The sequence below is a fragment of the Xenopus laevis genome, chromosome 5S (genome assembly GCF_017654675.1).
Source record: "Xenopus laevis strain J_2021 chromosome 5S, Xenopus_laevis_v10.1, whole genome shotgun sequence".
Lineage (NCBI taxonomy): Eukaryota > Metazoa > Chordata > Amphibia > Anura > Pipidae > Xenopus > Xenopus laevis.
Window position 1 is genome coordinate 113,325,148 of NC_054380.1, and position 17,722 is coordinate 113,342,869.

The following is a 17,722-nucleotide window of genomic DNA, read 5'->3' on the forward strand; positions in this document are numbered from 1 at the left end:
TGTCTTGCAGGGCTGGGTCCTGAGTTCAGTTTCAGACTTGACATTATGTGCAAAGAGTTTCTATGTTCTCCCACTGTCTGTGAGGCAATTCTATGTACATAGAAAATTCACCGGCACACAGGAATTCAGTTAGCAGGGCAAGCCCTTGCAATTTTATAAATGCAGTGCTTAATTGCAAGGGCTTGCCCTGCTAACTGAATTCCTCTGTACCGGTGAATTTTCTATGTACCTTGGCTGGGAGGTTGCCGATTCCCCTATCACCGGGCACCGGGGCACGCTGCTTTGGTTTTGTGAGGTGTGTGGTTTCTCCAATTTGCCAGGGAATTCTATGTAAAAGATGGCATAAAGGTGTACTTCATACTATATAAATAACCAATAATAATAATATGGACATGGATGCTTTCCAATCACTTATTTCCATCCTTAGATGTTGATCTGTTCACTTGAGAGCACCAAAAAAGAAAGCCATGATGAATTTTCTAAATGTGGGTTCAGTACAAAGCATAAGGTGGATATACGAATGACCAAACAAAGAAGTCCCATGCAGGAGTGAAACTTTTTGATTCCCAAGATTTGCACCATCAGCAACATAGCCAAAAACTTAAGGTTCCCTGAGGTACACCAGACCAAGCAGTAAAGTAGAGCTCAATAATCAGGCCAAGTTAAGGGGATACTGTCACGGGACAACAGAATCTGCTCCAGCAGAATTGTGCACTGAAATCCATTTCTCAAAAGAGCAAACAGATTTTTTATATTCAATTTTGAAATCTGACATGGAGCTAGACATATTGTCAGTTTCCCAGCTGCCCCAGTCATGTGACTTGTGGATGCACTTTAGGATGGAGCAGGCTGTTATTTCTCCTACTTAGGGTCAGGCCACACTAGCAGATTCAGGGAGATTAGTCGCCCCAGCCACAAAACTCCTCTTCTTCGGGGCGATAATCTCCCTGAACTGCCTTTCCCCTGCCCTCCGCCGGCTAAAATGGAAATCACCTGCGCCAATGCACACACTTCATTTTCCGAAGTCGCCCAAAGTTTCTGCGTGATGCAGCTTCGAAAAGTGAAGCGTCGCGCAGGCGAATTTCATTTTAGCAAGCAAAGAGGCAAGCAAATAATTCAAAAACTTAAAAAAAAAACTGAAAAGTTGCTAAAATGGTGAACAACCCCTTTAAAAAGTTACTTTAGGTGTACACTGCAGATTAGACGCGTTCAGACCAGCCATGCAGAATGCATGAACAATAAGCAATTCATTAAGATACATTTTGAAGGACCACATAAAATCCAGTGAAATCTGCATACAGGCATTTAAATAAAATGAGTAGAATAGCATATAGCCTTCACCTGCATGATTCTGTATGTGAAATACAATGGTGGATATACAATTACACAATGCCTACTGGATAGCTATAACCATAAAACTCTTTTGATACAGGTCTCTATACAGTACTGTAACTTCTCCTATAATCCTGACTTTCCTTACAGAGCTTCATGTCACACAATAAAAGGGATACAGTCATCACATCTTACAATTTCATTTTTCACAATGTTAATGAGCACAATACTATTTTTTGATACATCAAGGGCAGTCGCACATTGCAGCTCTTGAGAAGTACGGCCCTGCTCCGAGAGACCAGAGACTCCCCTCAAACTGTCAACAGAAATGAATATTCTTTAGAGTGGGATGTGCTCTGTCTATGGAACACACAGCTAAATATCAACAGAGGACATGGACTTCTTAATTCTCATAAAGGAGCAGTATATCCCATTGGTCAAAATGAGTTCCATGAAAAGGTCAGACACGGAGATAAACCATGGTGCTTGCGATGTAGATAGTATGATTATCAGTATACAACCCCCTTCCTTCACCCTTTGTTTTGACTGTTTTTTTTAAGCAGGAGTCTATTATGCACAAGGATGATCTACTTTATGCATGGAGAATCTAATTAGCTACCCCACAAAAAAAGTAGCATCTATGTCCATGTTTGCCCTTTTTAGCTCAAGAAATAACAAAAACCATAGATTATTCACAAAACAAAAGGAGAACGGTATGATTGACATAACTAATGTACACCCAAGGGGTACGCTGCCCCTTTTAATAGGCTCTATGATTTGAACAACCGATTTGCTTGCCAAGTATGGGGGAAAAAAAGGAAAAAGCACGCAGCTCACATTTTTCAGAGGTAGCATTTTTCCAGACTTGTAAGGCTCTGTGTATAGGCCATCTGGAGGGTTAAAAGGCTGATACAGAAATTGGTTGAGACACATATGAAGACCTTTTAGTGGCCCGTATGGAAGTCACTAGCCAAGGAAGTCTAGACAGTGTATCAGAGGCAGATAACTAAACAGATCTACAGGCTGATTCACAGACCGTTAGCCACAAATATCACTAATACAGTAGTGCTGCCTGGCACATAACATCAAGTCTTACCAGGTCAGCTCCTCCAGTGTCAAAATCAGACCTGAGAATGGACGTTCTATCAGCCACAAACATCCTCACCCCTCTGCACTCCATACTGGCACAGCACACTTCATGCTCTCACCCAGCACTGCCACACTGAGCCCAGGACTCATTCTCTCTCTCCCCAAACAGCTGACTGGTTTGTTTGCCTTGACTTGCCAGTAGGGGGTTACGGTTACCAATATTCATTATGAGGGTGTTTAATTACCGAGGCTAAATTGGCAGGACCTTCTTTTCAACCACGCTGGGCGCTCCATATAAAATAATGGCACTTTGATAAAGGGCATTGCCTTGGTGGAGAGTGTTTGATTATAAAATATTTATTGTTGTGCTTGAGGACCCCAGGAGCAGCAAGGAGAACTATAAGCAGTATTGGCACCTCTTCAGCAATGAAGAAGATGGGGGGGTTGAATTAAAGTTGCACTGGGAGTGCAGCCTCCTGTCTGTCTGATCTCTCAGTTACCCCTCTACATACTCCATGGCAAGTGTTTCTCCTCCAAAGCAGCGAGTGCTCCCTCCCTACACACAAACACACCCAGTGCAGCACGGATCTACCACGGATCTACCGGCCTCCCTCTCCCAATGCCTCTTATTGGCCACTCTTTAGCCCTGATCTACAGGGATCTCCTCCACATTCAGCCGCTGCATTCGTTTTCAGCTCGACGCTGCCTCTCACCTTCCCTCTGATCTGCCCCGACGTGGACACTTTCCTGCGAAGTTTCTGCGGCTCGGGTTCCGGTTCGCTATCCGATGATTCCTCAGCCGGGGCTCCAGGAGTTACGGCCGCCATCACTCCCAAAGAGCCGGGCACCGGGACACGGCTCTATACTGAGGCCCGATACAGTTTCGGCAAACAGCGACATCTACAGGTGACTTCGGTGTAGCCAGCGCTCTGGGCACAGCGACTCCCAGCGGTGGAAAAGGTAAAGCGCGTCTCAAGCGAATGAAATCTCCCAGAAGCCTCTGCGTTCTGAGGGTAAGCGCTTCCTGCTACAGTAAGGACAGAATAAAACATCCGGCCGAGCGTTTGACCAATCGTGTTTAACGTATGATTCCGCTAGGGGGAGGGACTTTTCAAGAAACGCCCCCTCTATTGAGCAGCACCCTGGCCTCAAACTCTTGCATTTGTGAAGCAAGCAATGTATCATTAGGTCAGTCCTTGTCACTGTGCGGCCCTGTTGCGCAATCTCCTGCCTACTGCGCCGAACTGTAAGTCTCTCCCCCTTGTGTAGGAAAGTTATGTCACTACTGAGCAGAAACCTCTTATTTATTTTCTCCCATGGCTTCTGTTAACGTGTTTAGTGAACTTTACATCCCACTATCCACAAAAACCCTGTTGACTGACAACTAATAACAGGACTGTTAACTCTTGCTTTTTTTACAAATAGAATGGGAATCTACTGATTCTAAATCCATTTAAATTCATGTAATTCCCCTTCTAAAGGGGCTGTTCACCTTTAAATTAACTAAAGAGTCATATGCTGAGGGAATTTGCAATTGTTTTTCAATATTTTTCTGGCTTTTGAGTTATTTAGCTTTTTATTCAGCAGCACTCCAGTTTGAGCAATCAGTCGCTAGGGTCTAAATTCCCCTAGCAACCATGCATTGAGTTGAACAAGAGACTGGAATATGAATAGGAGAGGCCTCAATAGAAAGATGAGCTCTAAAGTAATAACAGTTGAAGTCTTGCAGAGCGTTTGACCCACCATTTGAAAGCTGGAAAGAGTCAGACAAAGAAGGCAAATCATTAAAATAAATAAACAATGAAGACCAGTTGAAAAGTTGCTCCCATTCTGTGTAGAACTGGTTCTTCTAAAGTTGAGCCACCTCTTTAAAGGAACAGTTCAGTATAAAAGTAAAAACTGGGTAAATAGGCTGTGCAAAATAAAACATATTTCTAATATAGTTAGTTAGGCAAAAATGTAATGTATAAAGGCTGGAGTGACTGGATGTCTAACATAATAGCCAGAACACTACTTCCTGTTTTTCAGCTCTCTTGCTTTCCACTGACTGGTTACCCTGGTGACCAGGCAGTAACCAATCGGTGAATTGAGGGGGGGGGGCACATGGGCCATATATGTTGCTTTTGAATCTGAGCTGAATGCTGAGGATCAATTGCAAGCTCACTGAACAGTTATGTCCCATGTGCCCCCCACAGGAAGTAGTGTTCTGTTCTGTTAGACATCCAGTCACTCCAGCCTTTATACATTACATTTCTGCCTAACTAACTATATTAAAAGCATTTTTTTATTTTAGCCTATCTATTTAACCAGTTTTTATTTTTACACTGAACTGTTGCTTTCAAAGAAATAGCTGCAATGGTTTTCTAAGCTTTTCTTGCCATTTAGCAAAAGTAAGGGTGCATAGAATCGACTTTTTGTTTGGGATTTGTCTGTAACCTTGATGGATTTGGTTTTGGCCAATATCTGAGTGAACCTGTTGAACAGAATCAAAACCCTTAAGTCTTTGGGGATCATTTACCAGTCATGGGACAGGGTGCAAAAAACAACTGCAAGCCAATATGTTATTCTCATTTGCACCCTTTGCCATGGTTCAGCATCTACAGGCGTAGCTGCAGTTCAGAATGGAGCACAAGAACCTGCACATGCCTGGTTCAGCAGTGCTGTATTAATGGGGGATGTGCAGGAGGAGGCACATAGGTGTCCCCTATGCAGCCCCTTAAAGGAACAGTAATGCCAATAAAATGAAAATTGGAAATATAATGTACTGTCGCACTGCACTGGTAAAACTAATGTGTTTGCTTCAGAACATACAACTATACTTTATATAAAAAAGCTGCTGTGTAACCATGGGGACAGCCATTTAAAGCTGAAAAAGGCACAGGATACACAGCAGATAATATACGCTCAGTAGTATACAAAAATATTATTATTCAGAACTTTTTGTTATCTACTGTGTATCATTTGCTTGAATGGCTGCCCCCATGGCTACACAGCAGCTTGTTTTTATAAATTATAGCAGAGCAGGGGTGCCCAAAACAAATGATGAACGATTAATAATGATAGTAGCATATAAAAAAACTTCTACTTTTATGGTGTCAACATGGCTAAGACCGTTCACCATGATTATTTGTTATAACTGTCTTACTCCATAGTTACTATTCTTTTATTTGTCTTTAGTGTTACACTTTGGGGCCGATTCACTAAGGGTCGAATATCGAGGGTTAATTAACCCTCGATATTCGACTAGGAATTAAAATCCTTCGACTTCGAATATCGAAGTCGAAGGATTTAGCGCAGATAGATCGAAGGAATATCCTTCGATCACAAAAAGTTAGCAAAGCCTATGGGGACCTTCCCCATAGGCTAACATTGACTTCGGTAGCTTTTAGATGGCGAACTAGGGGGTCGAAGTTTTTTTTAAAGAGACAGTACTTCGACTACCGAATGGTCGAATAGTCGAACGATTTTTACTATGAATCCTTCGATTCAAGGTCGAAGTAGCCCATTCGATGGTCGAAGTAGCCCAAAAAAAAACCTTCGAAATTCGAAGTTTTTTACCTTCGAATCCTTCACTCGAAGTTAGTGAATCGGCCCCTTTGTGTTTGATATATAATTTTTTGTACATAAAGTTTTTGTTGTTTTGAATTAGCTTCATCGTAGAGGACCAAGATGGCGTTTAAAACTGCCCATTAATTAACACTCAATGATGTCATACTAGGAATTACCAATTGAGTTGTCTGTTGCTAACTCGTTTGTAACACTTTAGCATGCCTGCCATTGATTGGCTCTACTATGTTTTAAATATGTTGTGGGAAGTATGAGTACTTAGCCTATGATTAAGCATATGCAAATTAGGGGCAGGGAGGGAAAGCGCGTGACTTTTTGTCAAAAAACAAGGAAGTAAATGCTTTCCCTTTCCCACCCCTAATTTGCATATGCAAATTAGGATTTGGTTCGGTATTCGGCCAAATCTTTCGCAAAGGGTTCGGAATTGGAAGGGGCGCAAACAGACTTTCAGATTTCCAGGACATCTGTTTTTGCCCAAATTTTAACAAGCAAGTTAGGGTTTGGATTTAGTTCATCGCATTCCCTAATAGTGTGTTTCTTTCACAGTATGGCCTTTCCCGGGCTTTACAGGACAGCAGGGAAATTGTCAAGAATCCTGGGTGCCAATAAGTCACCATGGGGAGCTGCTTTTTTGTCTTCAAGCTGTCCTCATATGGCTGTGGGCCCCGTGGAACCCCCTCTCACAGCAGATCATTGTGGCTTGTCCCGTTTGCCATTTCCAGATGTGACTTCTCAAGATTTCGACTTCTTTCAACGTTTGCTTCCAGGCAGGGCTGTCACTGATGAAGATGACTTGAAAACATATAATATAGATTGGCTACGCACTGTGAGAGGTTTGCACCTTCTGAAACTGGTGCTTGGCTTCTTTTATTAGTTCTGTGACCTTGATAGTAATCCCTTCTTAAATCCACAATATTTGCATTATACTTTTCAGAAACATGTTGTTAATGAATGAACTGCCTGCATTCAATTACTGTATTCAATACTATTATCTAGTTCTTCTATCTTCTGTTTTTACTGCTTGTGGTTTGACCAATTTCCACTATATATTTAAGAGAAAAAGACCTATGGCTATATCTTGTCAACAACAAAGAATATGTTTTTTATGTTTTGGTGAGACTTACTTTTTTTATTTCTTCTATTTTTGTAGGTAACAGCAAACTACTCCTAAGGCCTCAAAATACAGAAGAGGTTTGCAAAATATTGAAGTAAGTAGATAGAATGTTGATTTTGCCAAACATAATTCCTTTTCTGTTTATGTCCTGAGGATGCAGGACCTTAAAAGGGGCTGCCAATATTAAAGGAATTGTTCAATGTAAAAATAAAAACTGGGTAAATAGGCTGTGCATAATAAAAATATTTCTAATATAGTTAGTTAGCCAAAAATTTAATGTATAAAGGCTGGAGTCACTGGATGTGTAACATAATAGCCAGAACAATATTTCCTGCTTTTCAGCTCTCTTGGTTTCCATTGATTGGTTACCAGGCAGTAACCAATTAGTGACTTGAGGGGGGGCACATGAGACATTACTGTTCAGTAAGTTTGAAATTGATCCTTAGCATTCAGCTCAGATTCAAAAGCAACAGTTATGACCCATGTGGCCCCCATCACGTCACTGATTGGTTACTGCCTGGTAACCAATCAGTGGAAACCAAGAGAGCTGCAAAGCAGGAGATAGTGTTCTGGCTATTATGTTAGACATCCAGTCACTCCAGCCTTTATACATTACATTTTTAGTTAAATAACTATATTAGAAACATTTTTTATTTTGCACAGATTATCTATTTACCCAGTTTTTATTTTTACACTGAAGTGTTCCTTTAAATGGCAGCCCATCCCAGTGACCAATATCACTACTTTCTTTTTCCAAGACAGCAGAGCTGTATTTAGGCCTGTTACTGGCCTAGGCACCAGACCCAGTGGCCTAGTCCACTCCCTATTATAGGCACCCCTGGGCCTGAGCTGCGCTCCTTAATCTACTTCCCTAGCCGCATGTCCATGGGTGCCTATATGGTAGATAACAGCCCTGTCAGGTGTTGCAACACTTCTTTATAAACACACTGGCCCCAGGAACATTCCTCCAGAGCACCTAGCTATCATTTCTTCCAGGTCCCAGAAATGCCTTTGTCACAAAGTAGTTACAGTACTACACATCTGCCCATCTTGAATCAGCTCAAGGTATTTCTAAGTGTGTTGAAAGAATGTTGCCAAGGCACTCTGTTGGAACATATACCAGGTTACACCAGCCAGAGAAAAAAAATGTTAGAATTTTTCAGAGGGATAACCCCTCTGCGTTACATGTACTTTAAAGCCTACTAGTTATTTCTATAACACCCTTATGTTTCCTGCATCCTGTGTAATACAATCATTATCTGTTCTGCAAATTAGGAGTACATTCCTAAATGTACTCTGTCCAGTGAAGCCAATAACATGGCAGGCTTCCCATGCCCATCCCAGGTAAACAACACAGCAGGATATTTAGTCGTCTCCAGTGTAACCCCAGACAGTCTAAGAAATCAGTAACAAAAGTGCCAGTAATACAGAAATGGAAAGTAATTTTTTCGAATAAACATAAGTGACCTTTAGGGCAATGACGCATGGGACGTTTTGCCCAAATCCTTTCTATGTACAAAATAGGGATGCACAGAATCCACTATTTTGGATTCAGCCGAACCTCTGAATCCGAATTTAAATATACTAATTAGGGGTGGTAAGGGGAAACCATTTTTTACTTACTTGTTTTGTGTCAAAAGTCACGCATTATTGTAAGCAATAAATCGGAAGGGCTTTCCCTTCATTGGGTATAGGTAAACCTGGGAAGCGTATGACTTCTCTTTTCTATTGTGGATGCCATGCTCTTCCCCTTCTTTCATTTTTTTGTACAATTCGTAATATGTGCTGATCTGAGGTTTGTGATGACATTGTGCAGATTTTGTAAAGTCGTGAATGTAAACTTTATGTTAAATAAAGAGTTAAAAAAAAAAAAAAAAGTCACGCATTTCCCTCCCTGCCCCTAATTTGCATATGCAAATTAGGATTCAAAATTGGTTCGGCTGGGCTGAAGGATTCGGCCGAATCCTATTGAAAACGGCCGAATCCTGGCCGAACCGAATCCTGGATTAGGTGCATCCCTACTACAAAATGTATTATTGGAAGCAGTAGTCCTGTGTATATTGTAGTGTGTTTGTGATCAGGCCTGATGTGTGTGTAATGCCCTGGAACTCCACTACTTTTTTACTTTATTCTGCCTGTTTCCATGGCAATTGATAAGTGGCCCTCTGAGTGGCGGTGATCCTATCCACTTTGGATTGCGTAGGTGTTTACTTGTTCACTAGGCAACAGCAATTCGAATGCTTTTATCTTCCTTGATGTTTTTTTCTTTACCAAAGCAATGGCACACACTAGGCAAAAGCTGTCATTAAAAAAAAGGCAAATAATTTGAAATACCTGCTCATTAAAAGTATTAGGCATTATGGGGCCCATGGCATCACTCTGCAATTGTAGCCCACGTTTGTATGTGAAATTCACTTCCACTGCATTGGTTTTTCTTTAGATCCCCTGCACTGGACTTTGCTTTTGTTGATATCTCATGGGTCTGACGCAACCCGCTGAGTTTCAACATTAGCCTAAGGTTTTGCCTCACTTTGGCAGATTTATCAAAATTTGAGTTCAGATTTTAATAAATAAAAACTCATCCATGTTCTATTCATTCCTATGTTTTTTTTTTAGAAGTATAGTTATCAATGGATGAAAATTGGAACTCAACATTTGATAAAGACTCTTCCAAAAAAAAAGGAATGATTTTTTGATAAAACTGTCCCTAAAACTGACATAATGAGAGACTTCCACAATTTCATAGCCTCATGGGCACCTATTGTAAAGGAGAAGGAAAACTACTGAGCCAGTTTATTGCCAATATATTAACCACAATAGTGCAAGCTAGAATGTTACATTTATTCTGTACAATGCTTTACAATACCTGAGTAAACAGCTCTAGAAACCCTCTGGTTGTTTAGCATCTGTCATATTAGCTTGGTGTGACATCACTGCCTGCATGAGTCTTTCCCTGTTCGCTCATAGATCTGGACTCAGATTACAGCAGGGAGGGGAGGAGGGTGGGAGAGAGAGAAGCAAACTGAGAATGCTCAAGCCCAAGCCCTGGAGGTTTAATCTGAAAACAGGAAGTCTGATACAGAAGCCCATGTGTACACAATAGAAGGAAAATAAATATATAAGAAAATCCAAAGACTCTGTAGTTCACTCCCTCCCCTGTTTCTAATAATTCGTTTCCCTCCAGATAAACAGTGGATATTTTTTGTATAGATGAACCAGCACTATAAGCTTGTGGTAGACAGGAAGAAAAAAATAATATAGTATATAGTATAGTATTCCTTATTTAACATTCCACCATTCTGTGAGGTTGAACTTATTGGGCAAAGTGTCTATTTCCCTTCACCTACTGGGTTAGCTTGCCCTTTAACCGATCCTTTAAAAATAGATGACACCTTCTGTGTGTTCAGATTGAATACTCACAAATGTTTAAGAGTATTGCTAGCGTTGATACATGATTATTTCACCGCCTCCGCCAAAATAGACTGTAATAGCCGGCTTTGTGTTCGTGCAATACTGGGCTCCCCCGGATGACATCACAGCTGTCGCATTTTGTCTGACAAGACTTCCTCAAGGCTACCCTGAGCTTATAGCGCTCGTTCATCAATAGAAGGAAAAAATGCTGTGTTACTCTTGACAGAAGAGCATTACTTTTAGGGTTTAATGGTGTATTTATATAGACCTTTCTGATAAAGCTTACTTAGTTTTAACCTTTCCTTTAAATACTGTTTGTATATGTTTTTTATTGTTGGAAAGAATGTTATATCTATTTAAAACCAAGGCAATGTGCCTCCTTTGCTCCAGGTATTGTAATGACAGGCATCTGGCAGTAACACCTCAGGGAGGGAATACTGGATTAGTTGGAGGCAGTGTCCCGGTGTTTGATGAGATCATCCTCTCCACTGCTCTTATGGACAAAGTCATCAGTTTTGATCAGGTGTCTGGTGCGTTTGAGACTAAAAAATTGTTGTTTTATATTAATCCCAAAGCTTTCTGGATTCTAGGTCCTTTAGCCTGTTTTCAATTTAAGTTTACCATATATTGCTTACTTCTAATTAACGTTCTAAAAAGTATAAAAATAATATGTTTTGGATGCACATTATATGTGTGTGTATGTGTATTTTTTACTAATTCATATATATCTGTTGACACATTAAAATAGAATGTCATGCGAGTTGGCATGGCTAATTTATTATGGAAAGCAAGATGGAAGGAATGAAAGCAACAGGTGGTTTGGATGCATGTAAACGGACTGTAACTAAAATAAACCAAAAGCTCTGGCGTAATGTTAGATTCAGCACTCAATATTATTTCAGATACTTTATCCTCTGCAGAATTGTGCATTATGTATACATAGCCTTAGCTTGTGTGTTTGCAGAATTGTGCATTATGTATACATAGCCTTAGCTTGTGTGTTTCAGGTGCCTTGGTCTGCCAGTCTGGATGTATTCTGGAGTCACTAAACCAGTACCTTGAAGGACAAGGATATATAATGCCACTTGACCTTGGGGCAAAGGGAAGTTGTCACATTGGAGGCAATTTAGCTACAAATGCTGGTGGCCTAAGACTCCTTAGATACGGTTCACTAAGAGGGACAGTCCTGGGGCTAGAAGCGGTAAGAAGTCTTTGGAAGTGCAATGGTTCTCAGAACATTGCCGTTTCCCTATACATAGGCATTCTCTCTTTTCTTTAACTTTTCTTTATCAGGTGCTCCCAGATGGCTCCGTCCTAAACTGCCTCAACTCACTTCGTAAAGACAACACCGGCTATGATCTGAAGCAGCTTTTCATTGGCTCTGAAGGGACCCTGGGAGTAATAACCGCTGTATCCATCCTCTGTCCTCGAAAGCCCAGATCTGCCAATGTAGCATTGCTGGGTAATCTATATTTGGATCTCTCATTCTTTTTCCATATAGTTTAGGGATGCACCGAATCCAGGATTCGGTTCAGATCCATCCAGGATTTTGCCTTCTTCAGCAGGATTCGGATTCGGCTGAATCCTTCTGCCCGGCCAAACCAAATCCGAATCCTAATTTGCATATGTAAATTAGGGGCCGGGAGGGAAAGCGAGTGACTTTTTGTCACAAAACAAGGAAGTAATAAATGCATGTGCAAATTAGGATGCGGTTCAGTATTCGGCCGAATCTTTCGCGAAGGATTCGGGGGTTTGGGCCGAATCCAAAAAAGTATATTCGGTGCATCCCTAATATAGTTATACAACATTTAATTATGGTACAAAATCGTCAAAAACCCTTATACTTTCCAAAACATATAATTCCACCATCATTGCACAGAAGTTATCCATTTGATAGCTTTTGGTGGCACCTCTTCTCTATGTTGCCACCTATCATAGCACAGCTTTTCAAATACTGTAATCTAACTAATAGCCTTGACTGTACTGACTCAGTCACACGAAATAAACAAGTAAATAATATTACAGTGTTAATACTTAATGCTGTTAAGATCATTGGACCATGAGATTTATTTAGTGAGTAGAGTAAATGGAAGGTGAACGTACACTATAAAGGTAATGTGCTCTTTAATACTCTCTGGTGTTTCTTAGGTTGTGAAAGTTTCTCTAAAGTCCTGCAAGTCTTCACTCTCTGCAGGGATCACCTTGGGGAGATTCTATCTGCGTATGAGTTCCAGGACCTAGAGTCTATGAGAGTGGTCCAGACACACCTGAAACTGACTAACCCTTTGCAAGGTAACCGCAATGAAACCCTGAGTATGTGTAGGTAGCGAGATTTTCTAACAGATCGAAGTGCATGTTTTTGGTGGATTTGCACTACATGAGGCCCCTAGTAGCTTGTTCATATGAGAAACTGCTTACAACATCTTCTAAGCATATTGGTGTTAGCTTTTATATTATAAAGATACAGTTGTGTTCAGAGTAACAGCAGTCAGACATCACTAACCTGATCAATCACTGTTTTTGGTAGAAATTATATTTCTACATGGCAAATAAATCATTGGTAGGTGTAGTAATATAAAAAAACAGACTCAACAGTCATGACATGCTGCTGATTCTTTCATTGAATCATTAATTGAGGCCTGTTTAATTAGTGAAGTCATTCATTCTGTCAATTACAGCGCTTATTTAAGGAAGGAAGGAAGGCAGCAAATGTTGTGCATACTGGTTATAGTGCATTTCTCTGTAAAATGGGTTGTTCGAGACATTTTTTAAAATTACAGCGTATTTTGATAAAAAGGTTGGTTGGAGAGGGGAAAACATATAAAGAAGTGCAGAAAATGAAAGGCTGCTCAGCTGAAATTATCTCAAATGCTTTAAAATGGCAACCAAATCCTGAAAGATGTAGAAGAAAACGGAAAACTACCATTGAATGGATAGAAGAAAGGCTAAAATGGCAAAGACTCAGCCAATGATCAACTCCAGGAAGATCAAAGGAGGACTAAAGTTACCTGTGATACTGTTACAATTAGAAGACGCCTCTGTGAAGCCAAGCTATCAGCAAGAAGCCTCCACAAAGTCCCATTGTTGAAAAAAAGACGTTCTGAAGAGATTACAATTTGCCAATGTACACAATGGCTGGCCGAAAGTGAAATGGTGCAACATTTTGGGGACTAATGAAAGCAAGATTGTTTTGGGTCTAGGGGCCCCACACAGTTTGTCATAAGACCCCCAAACACTGAATTCACAGTACAGAGTGAAGACAGTGAAACCTGGTGGCGCAAGCATCATTATATGGGGATGTTTCTCATACCAGGGATCATGGATCAGTTTCAATACATCAAAATACTTGTAGAGTTCATGTTGCCTCATGAAGAGGAATTGTCCTTGAAATGAGTGTTTCAACAAGACAACGACCCCAATCAAGAAATGCAGAAGAATTGTGGAATGTAACAGGTGCCAGAAGTTGGTAGACTCCATGTAACAACTAAATATTAGTTCAGTGGCATTATTCACTTTTTTAAACACACTGCTATTATTCTGAACACAACTGTATCTGACTCTGACATCTTGCAGGGGTGACAAATCTAAATCCCATGGGTCATAGCAGGCCAGACAAAACTTTAGTTTGCTCATTCAATGGAAGGGGCTGAAATATATTTATTGTAAGAGCTGTGACTGTTGGCAATAAAGCCACTTTAGGGTCAGGGCACACAGGCAGATTCAGGGAGATTAGTCACCCGGCAACAAATCTCCTCTTCTTCGAGGTGACTTATCTCACTGAACTGTCTTCCCACCGGCTAAAATGTAAATCGCCGACGGGGTGGCACTCGGCGGGATTCGTTTTCCGAAGTTGCTTCGGGAGGAAACTTCGTAAAACTAATTGCGCTGAGTGCCATCCAGCCGGCGATTTACATTTTAGCTGGCGGGGAGGCAGTTCGGGGAGATTAGTCGCCCAAAAGAAGAGGCGATTTGTCGCCGAACGACTAATCTCCCCGACATCTGCCCGGGTAAAAGTTGGGCACATGTCAATTTTATCATTAAAGGGCACTGACCATAAAATTGTTATTGTTTTCTGTGTACTATGAACCGTCTTTGGTACATACAGTAGTGTTTGTTTGCCTCAGAAGCACTAATATAGTTTATACAAATGATATCCTCTTTGAGGATAACTATTCAACTATTCAAACTGAAACAAGGTGCGTGTTTACATAGCACATATTGGATAAGCTGTGTAGCATACAATGGTTTTAACACTTACCCAATAAGATATACAGGGGTCATATACAATAGGGCATTTGTAGCTAAGATGCAGTTTTTGGTTGGACAAATAAAATTTAAATGTAAAAAGAATAATATTTTCACATTATGATGTTTCTGGTTCAATCATTAAAACAATTTAAAAATTTCAGACAGTGCATTCTACATATTAATAGAAACAGCTGGTTCCTGCGAGCATCATGACGAGGAGAAGCTCAATGCATTTTTGGAAAAAGCTCTGGAATCTGGTCTGGTGACCTCAGGCACAGTAGCTACGGACCGAGGAAAAATAAAGGTAGGCATATCTATGACAATATGCACTTATAGGTCATGCTAGGGGATACCAGGCTGGATTTGCCACTTGCCACCTTTACTACTTTAAAAGCTATCAGGTTCATCCACCCTACAAAAAATATAATATATAACTACACACTGTTCTCCTTAGTCTCTATGGGCCCTCCGAGAATGTATAACAGAGGCTCTTGCTCACGATGGCTACGTGTACAAATATGACCTGTCCATACCTGTGGAGAAGCTGTATGATTTGGTGGAAGAAACAAGGGCTCGATTAGGCACAACTGCTCGACGAGTGGTAGGCTACGGACATTTAGGTAAGAGAAACATATTTCATATCTAGTGGGCTAATAAATACACATTTAGACCAGCAGAGATCTCTCTCTGATCTTTCCAAATATTATTTGAAAAACCTGAAATAGGCTGTTTTGTTTTAAAGTAGGGATGCACCGAATCCACTATTTTGGATTCAGCCAAACCCCCGAATCCTTCGTGAAAGATTCTGCAGAATACCGAACCGAATCCTAATTTGCATATGCAAATTAGGGATGGGAAGGGGAAAACATTTTTTACTTCCTTGTTTTGTGACAAAAAGTCACGCGATTTCCCTCCCCATCGCTAATTTCCATATGCAAATTAGGATTTGGTTCTTCTGGGCAGAAGGATCCAGCCGAATCCAAATCCCGCTGAAAAAGGCAGAATCCCGAACCGAATCCTTGATGGTGCATCCCTATTTTAAACTACTGATTTTTTCCTTATTTCCCAAGCCCATTATTTGGCCAAACAGGTTTATACTTATTGATTTAAATCTTGTTAGAAGGTATGTCTGCATATTTTGTAACTACTCAAGCATGTACTCTGCATCTATGCAACATTTACGGGGTCCCATCGCAAGACTATGGTTTGGGCTACACTGAACCTTCGAGGGGCCCCTGGATGGATATGAACTCTAGCCTAGTTCATGTCTAAAAAATATAAATTAGGCAAAACTAACATACTCATATCTGTTTATTTGCATCATTTTCAGAAGCTCTGCTTTAATTTTCGACTCAATGGGTATCTGTAATAACTTATTGGTAATATTGTTGTAGTGCAGGGAACTGAAATACATACCTTTCCTTCCCCCAAAACCACTATAGAGGTCACTCTGCCCACCAAGATGCATTATTACTAGTGCTACTTGGTAACACATGACCAAGAAACATATTTACAACAAAAGGAGAGATGACAGAGGATTTGTGGGGAGTCCCATATCGGTCCAACAGGAACAAAATTATCAATAAATGCTGTAGGGAGACACCATACATGGAATAAGGACAATATGAAACAAAAGGTTAATAAGCAGAAACTGTGCCAGACTTTATTATAATACTTTGCCAGGACTGATTGCCATCCCAAGAGGATGTAGAAAAAGATCTCACTCGAGCAAAACGGAAACAAAAACTTAGGATGGTTAATTCCAGAAGACATAGAAGCCAGGCCCTGAAACTTCTAGATCACTGATATATTGTGTTGAAGGGAAGGGTTACCTCTAGTGCACTACGGTAGGATTTTTTATTTCTTGCAGGGTGTTGCCTCCTTCATGAGGTAGAGATTATTTATATAGTTGCCTCAGGAGGACGGCTAAAAAACTAGTGAAAAGTTACGTGCTCAGCATTATGATTCGTAGTTGGTTTTATATGAAGTCCATTAATATAAGAGGCCCCTTATTCCTGGGGATGCTTCCATCAAATGTATTGTAGTTAATTAAAAGTAAAAAAAAGTTACATTAATATTTTGCCTGTATCTCCCACTATTGCTCTGTACATCTCTTTTTAGGTGATGGGAACTTGCACTTAAATATCACATCAGAGACAAAAAGCGAGTCCTTACTGGCTGCTTTGGAGCCCTTTGTTTATGAATGGACAGCTCAACACAATGGTAGCATCAGTGCAGAACATGGCTTGGGATTCAAAAAGAGAGATCACATCTATTACAGCAAATCCAGAGAGGCGGTGCAACTAATGCAAAAACTCAAAAAGATGCTGGATCCAAAGGGCATCATGAATCCTTACAAAACCATACCATCAGCTGACTAATACAGACTGCCCATCTTATACAGTATTAAATTATATAATTTACTGTGGAACTAATTGATACTGTCTACTTGATGGACACAAGTTTCACAATACTGAACACATGGAAATTAGCTCATTAGCAGGAATTAAATATTTTTAATAAAGTAAGTATTCATTTAAAACACATTTTTTTTCATTTTGTTTAATATTGTTGCATGGAAGTTAAAGGGATACTGTCATGAGAAAACATGTTTGTTTCAAAACGCATCAGTTAGTAGTGCTACGCCAGCAAAATTCTGCACTGAAATCCATTTTTCAAAAGAGCAAACAGATTTTTTTTTATATTCAATTTTAAAATCTGACATGGGGCTAGACATATTGTCAGTTTCCCAGCTGCCCCTGGTCATGTGACTTGTGCTCTGATAAACTTTAGTCACTCTTTACTGCTGTACTGCAAGTTGGGGTGATATCACCCCTTCCCCCAGCAGCCTAACAAAAGAACGATGGGAAGGTAACCAGATAACAGCTCCCTAACACAAGATAACAGCTCCATGGAAGATCTAAAAACAACACTCCATAGTAAAAGCCAAGTCCCACTGAG

At 40.4% G+C, this 17,722-nt stretch overlaps 2 protein-coding genes across 8 annotated transcripts in view; one reads left to right on the forward strand and one right to left on the reverse strand.

The window, feature by feature from the left end:
• Positions 1 to 3,267, reverse strand: part of LOC108718158 (diacylglycerol kinase delta) — a 49,118-nt gene extending 45,851 nt beyond the window's left edge. For 3 of the 4 annotated variants that reach the window (XM_018265820.2, XM_018265819.2, XM_018265817.2), the window contains exon 1: positions 3,135 to 3,267. In XM_018265820.2, the coding sequence (XP_018121309.1) occupies positions 3,135 to 3,248 (114 nt within the window). In that variant the 5' untranslated portion in view covers positions 3,249 to 3,267. Of the gene's footprint in view, positions 1 to 2,428; positions 2,769 to 3,134 lie in introns of those variants that run through there. The other variant, XM_018265818.2, reaches the window with a different exon arrangement.
• Positions 3,268 to 3,297: 30 nt separating this feature from the next.
• d2hgdh.S (D-2-hydroxyglutarate dehydrogenase S homeolog) lies at positions 3,298 to 17,303 on the forward strand. 4 transcript variants are annotated; one of them, XM_018265825.2, is made up of 10 exons: positions 3,298 to 3,434; positions 6,535 to 6,821; positions 7,139 to 7,196; positions 10,904 to 11,043; positions 11,521 to 11,714; positions 11,807 to 11,975; positions 12,662 to 12,805; positions 14,923 to 15,065; positions 15,216 to 15,381; positions 16,883 to 17,303. In XM_018265825.2, the coding sequence occupies exons 2-10, from the start codon at positions 6,536 to 6,538 to the stop codon at positions 17,140 to 17,142; spliced, it is 1,560 nt and encodes a 519-aa protein (XP_018121314.1). In that variant the 5' UTR covers positions 3,298 to 3,434; position 6,535; the 3' UTR covers positions 17,143 to 17,303. The 4 variants fall into 4 exon arrangements, with proteins under 4 accessions (XP_018121314.1, XP_018121310.1, XP_018121313.1 ...); XM_018265821.2 differs by lacking the exon at positions 3,298 to 3,434 and adding an exon at positions 3,479 to 3,667; XM_018265824.2 differs by lacking the exon at positions 3,298 to 3,434 and adding an exon at positions 3,491 to 3,609.
• Positions 17,304 to 17,722: the final 419 nt, after the last annotated feature.

Excerpts from the sequence above, each read along its gene's own strand:
- d2hgdh.S (XM_018265821.2), top strand. The coding sequence starts at position 3,507 with ATGATTCCGCTAGGGGGAGGGACTTTTCAAGAAACGCCCCCTCTATTG. Across the intron at positions 3,668-6,534 it reads CCTGCCTACTGCGCCGAACT|TATGGCCTTTCCCGGGCTTT; the intron begins GTAAGTCTCTCC and ends TTTCTTTCACAG. Across the intron at positions 11,044-11,520 it reads CAGTTTTGATCAGGTGTCTG|GTGCCTTGGTCTGCCAGTCT; the intron begins GTGCGTTTGAGA and ends TGTGTGTTTCAG.